This window comes from Triticum urartu, chromosome 3, assembly GCF_003073215.2.
Source record: "Triticum urartu cultivar G1812 chromosome 3, Tu2.1, whole genome shotgun sequence".
Lineage (NCBI taxonomy): Eukaryota > Viridiplantae > Streptophyta > Magnoliopsida > Poales > Poaceae > Triticum > Triticum urartu.
In genome coordinates this window covers 4,403,162-4,411,019 of record NC_053024.1, presented here as the reverse complement: position 1 = coordinate 4,411,019, position 7,858 = coordinate 4,403,162, and the positions used below count along the sequence as shown (strand labels likewise).

The 7,858-nt window shown below is 52.8% G+C and overlaps 1 protein-coding gene across 1 annotated transcript; it reads left to right on the top strand.

Annotated features, from left to right (window-relative positions):
- Positions 1-5,317: 5,317 nt before the first annotated feature.
- Positions 5,318-7,033, top strand: LOC125547490 (probable serine/threonine-protein kinase PBL21). Its single transcript, XM_048711347.1, has one exon. It carries the CDS (start codon positions 5,427-5,429, stop codon positions 6,837-6,839), a length of 1,413 nt encoding a protein of 470 aa, XP_048567304.1. The 5' UTR covers positions 5,318-5,426; the 3' UTR covers positions 6,840-7,033.
- Positions 7,034-7,858: the final 825 nt, after the last annotated feature.

The following is a 7,858-nucleotide window of genomic DNA, read 5'->3' as shown; positions in this document are numbered from 1 at the left end:
CTTCTTTGCCCTCATTGCAGAGCGGTGGTCTTTTCTCGTCGCATCAGCCTTCTCAAGGTCCAATGCCTTCGCCTGGTTTTCCTTTTCAAGAACCCGGCAATGGTCGGCGGCGGCTTTTAATTCTTTGGCCATCTTGGCCATCTTGTCTCGGCTCTCGCCATGTGCGGCCTTCAAAGCAGCCGCATTACCCAACCTCGCGTGTTCCTTGGCTCGGGTAAGTTCTGCGCGCAAGGCTTCAACAGTGGCAGCTCCATCTGCAGTCACAACATATTAAAGATGCTGGCATCATATTGCTCTCCCTATTATGGCGTTTATCAGATAAGGACACTCACCCTGTGCCTCGTCAAGCCTTTTGTTAACAAGCTTGATGTCGGCGTCCGCCGCATCCAACTGTCGTTCTAAATGGGCAAACTCGCTAGTCCGGCTAGCCACCGGAGCTTCCATCACCTGCACATAGAGGCAGTATGGTTATTACCTGGGAATATGATCCTCTGTTCGTCGTCGTTTTCGACGACAACCAGAGTCTCAGGGGCTACTATCTACACAGGGCACACCTAGTATGTGCAGGACTATCATACATTCTTTTACGTACCTCAAAGCCTGTCAGTAGACTCATAAAAGCTTCATGCAAGCCACTTTCGGTGGACGATATTCTCTCCATCATCGTATTCATCAGCACACGGTGTTCATCTGAGATGGACGCTCGCCCCACCAACTCCCTCAGAACATCCGATCGCACACTAGACGGTGCCGGACTCTTTTGTCTGCTCTCTTCGGGAGCCGGACACTGGGAGCTTCGAGGGTCAATGGGATTATCTTCTGGCCTCATCGGACTCGGAGAGGCCCTCCGCGACGACACTTCAGGGTCGCCCGCTTCCGGAGCGGAGGAGGCGTTTCGCTCTCCATCATCTCTGGAAGAAGATCCCCTGAAGACGAGCTCATTTGAGAGGGGCTAAGGCCCGAACTGCAAAAATATATGCGGTGGTTATCTTCTCAGAAGAAAAGGATGGCATATCTGTACTATTAAAGTATTTCGAGTCACTTACGACTCACGGGAGAATTGATCCCCCCACGGACTTTGTGCGGCAACAACGCCCCCAAGGCAGGACCCTCTGTGGGAGACTTTTTCTCCCGTTTGGAAGCTTCGGCTTCCGAATCCCCGGGCGCAGTCCTTTTCCTCTTCAGGTCGTCTTCCTTCATGGAGACGCTCGCTCCCTCGGTTAGAATGGGCAGCGTTGGGGGTCCGCATCCGCCCGCATTATCCTCCACAGTATCTTCCTTCAAGGGATCCGGGCAAGGTGCGGTCTGGAGCATCTTTTCCAATACCGGGTTTTCCAAACCCTCAGGGAGGGGGGCCGAACACCGAATCAACTTCGCCTTTGTTAGCCAGTCCTGGTCAAAATGCGAACTCTCAAAAAAAAACCTTCGTAACAAAAGAGAGATAGTATGTTCGGCTGGAGGATACCTTACCTGTTCGGCGGCGCGGTTACTACTTAGGCCCACATCCTCGGTGATTTCCGGACACTCCACCTGAGGTCCGAAGAATGACTTGTACATCTCCTCATGCATCAGGCCGAGAAAATCTTGAATGACACGCGGTCCCTCGGGATTGAACTCCCGTAGGCGAAGAGGCCGGCGTTTGCAAGGCTGGACTTGACGAACCAGCATAACTTGTATTACCGCAACCAAACTAAAATCTCCATTGAAGAGATCTTGGATGCGGCTTTGCAGTATGGGCACGTCCTTGGCCGGCCCCCAGCTCAGACCTCTACTGATCCATGACATCAGTTGTGGTGGAGGGCCCGAGCGGAAAACAGGGGCGGCCGCCCACTTGGCACTTCTAGGAGCCGTAATATAGAACCACTCCCGTTGCCACAATTCAGACACCTCTAGGATGGAACCTTTGGGCCACGGGGCTCCCGTCATCCTGCGTATTGAGGCACCTCCACACGCTGCATGTTGCCCTTCAATCATCTTCGGCTTCACATCAAAGGTCTTGAGCCAGAGGCCAAAGTGAGGGGTAACCCGGAGGAAGGCCTCGCACACGACAATAAATGTCGTGATATGAAGAAAGGAGTCCGGAGCTAGATCACAGATGTCTAGCCCGTAATAAAACATCAAACCCCTGAAAAAAGGATCTAGAGCAAGGCCTAGACCTCGGAGGAAGTGGGAGACGAACACGACGTTCTCGTTGGGTTCGGGGGTGGGAACGGCCTGCCCTCGAGGAGGCAGCCGATGCAAAATCTCGGCGGTCAGGTATCTGGCCTCCCTCAACTTTTTGATGTCCTCTTCCGTGACGGAGGAAGTCACCCATTGGCCTTGAAATCTAGATCCGGACATGACTGAAGGTTCGGAGCACCTGACCTGAACTTTGGGCGTTTGAGCTCGAGGTGGGGGAAGGATTTGATTGAGCACGGGAGGGAAAAATAAAAGCCTTGTCCCCTTTATAAAGAGGGTGAATATCAAGCGTCCTCTCCGTGTCTGTTTGGACTTTCCTATAATCTAGGAGTCCTAGAAGCGGTTGGGTTACCCACGCCCGTATTGATGAGATTCCCGGAATAAGGGGACACGATCTCTACTTTAACAAGACGTGCCAAGGAAACCGCCTCGCATAACGCGCTGAGATGGGACAGTAAAACGGTTTGAATAAAAGCTTGGCCGTGGTGTGATGTCACACTATGGAGTGCGTCAGCAGATTAGATTTGTGTAAATATTATTCTCTCTATGGCAATATGTGGAAACTTATTTTGCAGAGCCGGACACTACTTTTGCGTTCACAATCTTCTATGAAGTACTTGGAGGAGGAACCCACCTTGCAATGTCGAAGACAATTCGCGCGCCGGACTCGTCGTCATTGAAGCCTGGTTCAGGGGCTACTGAGGGAGTCCTGGATTAGGGGGTGTCCGGATGGCCGGACTATACCTTCAGCCGGACTCCAGGACTATGAAGATACAAGATTGAAGACTTCGTCCCGTGTCCAGAAGGGACTTTCCTTGGCGTGGAAGGCAAGCTTGGCGATACGGATATTCAGATCTCCTACCATTGTAACCGACTCTATGTAACCCTAACCCTATCCGGTGTCTATATAAACCGGAGGGTTTTAGTCCGTAGGACAACATACACATCAACAATCATACCATAGGCTAGCTTCTAGGGTTTAGCCTCTCTGATCTCGTGGTAGATCAACTCTTGTACTACCCATATCATCAATATTAATCAAGCAGGACGTAGGGTTTTACCTCCATCGAGAGGGCCCGAACCTGGGTAAAACTTCGTGTCCCCTGCCTCATGTTACCATCCGGCCTAGACGCACAGTTCGGGACCCCCTACCCGAGATCCGCCGGTTTTGACACCGACAATGACGAAGACCATAACACATCGCATGTAAGTCCTCCAAAAACAAGTTAAATGCCCCTAATCTTTTTTGCAATTTTATGATGGCTGCTAGGGTTGTTGTTGCAAACCGTTAGCTACCCGTGTTATCATCAAGCATGATTATTCAACTTGCTAGTTTAACTTTCGTTGTGTCTAAAACGCGAGACATAATGAAAAATCTCGAGCCCCATACCAAACTTCGTTAAACGTGTGACCCTAGGTAGATCACATATACAAGCCTTTTTCCTCTCAACATTTTATCTTTCGTAACTAAAGTGACACCCAAGGAGGCTGAAGCATGATGTTGCGCTCCCCCCTCCCACCCCTCATGAGCGCATGCATGTGCTAGTTTATTGCACAATGCGAAAGGAGTACTCGACACGGTCACACAATTGTGGTTTACGCGGAACTTGTGTGCGTGAGCTTGGCCAGGGACGACGCATGTGTCAGTATAGGTGAGCCCTGTCCAAAAGATGAGGGGCATAGACCAAATGTGTAAAATCCTCGACGTGGTCGGGGTCGAACTGGAGTTGGTGGCCATGCATGCGGAGAGGCGAAGGAGGAGAGGCCACACGTGGTGGTGGTGGTGGTGCGTGACGGGTAGCGAGTGCAGCACGCGGTCGAGGACATGGCGGGCACGGCTGAGGAGGCGCTGGGTGGACGAGCGAGGAGGCGTACATGTGTTGATGAGGCAGAATTTTTCAGGGCCCTCATATGCTCTGACCCTCTCTTTCTTGACATATCGCATCGATACATATAAGTATATGCTAGATGTTCCTTGTTTAGCAAGCATCTGTGGCCGTTTATCTTGATTTTTGCCTGGTTTTTCTAATTAACCAAGCTTTATTTTTATTTTTGTGAGGGGACCCAGCTTTAATTTGTGTGATCCTCGGTCCATTTTGTATTCAAATGCAAAAAATTGGATCAAAACATGTATGCATCTCACGCGTGAGAGCGAGTAGGATTTCCACAGATTGGCTTTGTATGTTGTGGCCTTGGGGTTATGGAAGCGCAGTGGATCTCGGTGGGAGGGAGGGCACGTGCTTCATTTTCCGGTGTTTGTTTAGGTTTTGTGTCCTGGTCAGGAAGACGACAACGTGGTGGCTTCCTAAAATTGAAATTAGGGTTTTCCCTCCTAACTCCCATTCTGGCGATGCGTCAAGCACCATCGAAGGGTGTTTGAAGGTGTGTTTTCGGCAAAACTCGCAGGATTTGGTCGGTGTTTGTCTTCGGTGGATCCGCCTGGATTCAGTTTTCGTTCGTCTGTGTTCGGGTGTCTTTCAGGTTGGATGCTTCTGATCTGCGCCTCTCTTCATGTACGGTGTTTGCTATTCTGGTGCGCTGATCCTATTGTGCCTTATCATGGTCACTTCCCGACTGTCTACCACAACAAGGTTTGCCCGGCTTCGGTGTGGGAGGGCGATGACGGTGGTGTGCCTTCAGCTCGCTATAGTGCTTGTAGTTGTCGCTAGATGGTCTACGAATCTGGATGTGATTTTTACTTGTAGTATTCTTTGTGCGGCCTTGACAGGATGATGGATAAATGGGAAGTTGTTTTTCAAAAAATGTTTTGCATAACGAACAAACGAATTTGCCAGAGAGAGAGAGAGAGAGAGAGAGAGAGAGAGAGAGAGAGAGAGAGAGAGAGAGAGAGAGAGAGAGAGAGAGAGATTCAAACCGCGGGCCAAACCGTTGAAACCGCTCTGTGGTTGTGGCTTAGTGTTTAATGCCGAGAGAAGGGGTTGCAAGGTGGTGCATGTGGGTGGGTCGAGGGCGATGCATGGATTGTCGGACACGCTTGACTTTGACAATCCCTCGGGTCGTCGCCAACACGGTGAGGTGCAGAGAGGGAGCCACGGACCAAGACAATGACGACGCGGAGTGCCCACTGGCCACGGCCTTCGGCGTCGCTACGCGCTACCATTTCCACAAACACCTCGAGCGCGCGCAGATAAAAAGGCTACGTATCTCCAATCTTCTTCCTTCTACTACTACCAGTAGGCAGTAGCTAGAGCTAGGGGAACATACTCCTAGTGCACCAGTAAGCGATCATGGCGTTGACGGTCGTGGGGAATGTGGCCGCGGTGACGCAGCTCATCGAGCAGGCCACCGGGCTCATCCGCAAGATCATTCGGGCGGTGGAGACGGCACGCCAGAACACGCTCGAGTGCGAGCGCCTCGCGCGCCGCGTCTCCACGGTCCACTGGGTGCTGTCTAGCCTGCGGGACGACCCGGAGATGGTGCCGCCGCTGGCCGAGCTCAACAACACGCTGCAGGAGGCGCACCAGCTGGTGCTCAACTGCCAGAAGCGGAGCATCGCCGACGGGTTCTTCGGAGCCCGCCGCCACGCAGACTCCTTCAGGGATGTCAACGCCAGAATTATGTTCGACATCAACGTCCTCAGCCTCAGGCTGCTCACCTGCACCGTCAATCACACCGCCGCCGTGCCGACAACGGCCACGGTGCCGCCGCCGGCCTCCCCGCAGACCCACATGGTGAGCTCCATCTCCGACCATTACCCCAGGACGTTCACGTGGGCGGAGATTGCGGTAGCGACCAGCAACTTTGCCCACGAGCTTGGCAGAGGTGGCTCGCCTAAGGTGTACAAGGGCCGCCTCCACGGCGGCCCGGAGGTGGCCGTGAAGGTGATGGACAAGCAGGGGCGGCATGGCTTGGAGGACGCGTTCGTGCCGGAGCTCGTGATCGTCTTCCGCCTCCGCCACAGCCACATCCTGCACCTGGTTGGCTGGTGCGCGGACGAGGACGACCGCATGTTCGTCTATGAGCATATGTGCAACGGCACGCTTAGAGACCGCCTGCAGCGCGCGGGCGGTGGCTCCAGCTCGTCGGCGGCGACGGCGCCCTGGATGACCCGCGTCGCGGTGCTGCTTGGCGCGTCCCGGGCCATCCACTACTTGCACTGCGGCGCGCAGCCGGTGGTCATCCACCGCAACGTCAGCTCGTCCAACATCCTCCTGGACATGAACTGGACGCCGCGCCTGTCCGGCTTCGGCGCGGCGGTGTATCAAGCGGCGGGCGAGGAGCGCGGCGGCCAGGTCGTCGAGGAGGTCGTCGGCACGCCCGGATACATCGACCCGGAGTACAACCGCACGAAGCGTGTGAGCACGGGGAGCGACGTGTACAGCTTCGGGGTGGTGATGCTAGAGGCGCTGACGGGCGAGGATCCGGCCACCCAGCAGGTGGACTCCTGGCTCCTGGCCATACGGAACGGGAAGCTGGAGGATGTGCTGGACCGCCGCCCGTCGCTGGACCGGAGGCTGCCGCAAATGGAGGCGCTGCAGATCGTGGCGGACACGGCGGTCCGCTGCCTGTCGCGGATGGACCGGCCGGCCATGTCCAAGGTCGTGGCCAACCTCGAGGAGGCACTCCAAATGATACGCAGCCATGAGCCAATGTCCATGGCACGCTGGAGCCTCATTCGACGAAGAACCAGTGAGAAATAACTACACTCATGTCAAAAACGCTCTTATATCAGTGGAATTGCGCATAGGATGGAGGGAGCAATTCTCGGTCAAACGACAAATAAAGCATTTGTATCCAAGGTTTTGTTTTTTGGTTGACCACCCAGAGGTTGTGATGCCGCTTGAGAAAGAAATTGTGTCAATTAGCATCTGTATGCATATATTATCACGTTTCAGTGCTCGGCGTGTTTCCAATATGTTACTCCCTCTGTTCACAATTATAAGATGTTTTTTGATATTTTAATATGGATCATATATCGACTGAAATGAGTGAATAAATACATTCAAATGTGTTTACATTGTGAACGGAGGAAGTAAGTCACACAATTGATTCCTTTCTCCTCCCACGAACCTTCTAAAACCTTTTTTTTTGCGGGGAAAACCTTCTAAAACCTTGAGAGGTAGATTCCGTGGAGGCGGAGGAGCAACATAGTTGTTGTGGATTGAGATGACACAGAAGTCAGGGCGAAAATAACTGAACTTTTCAAAACCTTGTTTGTATCATTTATACTTAAAAAGTACATATGGGCTATTAGCACCCCGTTGACGGCGGTCACGCGGCGCGCGATGAGGTCGCACTCCAGCTTGTTCTGGCGCGCCGTCTCCACCGCCCGCTTGATCTTGTAGATGAGCCCGATCACGTTGCCTAGGAGCTGCATCACCTCTGCCGCATGCCCCACAACCGCAAGGGTCACCATGATGGCTCAATGACAGTGTACTGGTCTACGAACAATAAGTACGTGCGGTGTTCCCCTATTACTAGCTAATAATCAGCAACCAGAAGAAATAGTCGTAGTACAAGTGGAGCTAGTTGCTAGATTTTCTATATATGGGGAATCTTAATTTGTTATAAAGAGATCCCCGCTCAGAGACCAAGGTGGTGTTTGGTTCTCTAGTTTTAAGACTTTTTCTAGTTTCTAGGACTTTTTAAAAAAGACTCTTAAGAAGGTGCTTCTACAAGATCGCCGCCGCCCCTCCCTTCCTTCGCCCTCCTTCTCCCT

Coding starts and splice junctions, on each gene's coding strand:
- LOC125547490 (XM_048711347.1), top strand. CDS start 5,427: ATGGCGTTGACGGTCGTGGGGAATGTGGCCGCGGTGACGCAGCTCATC.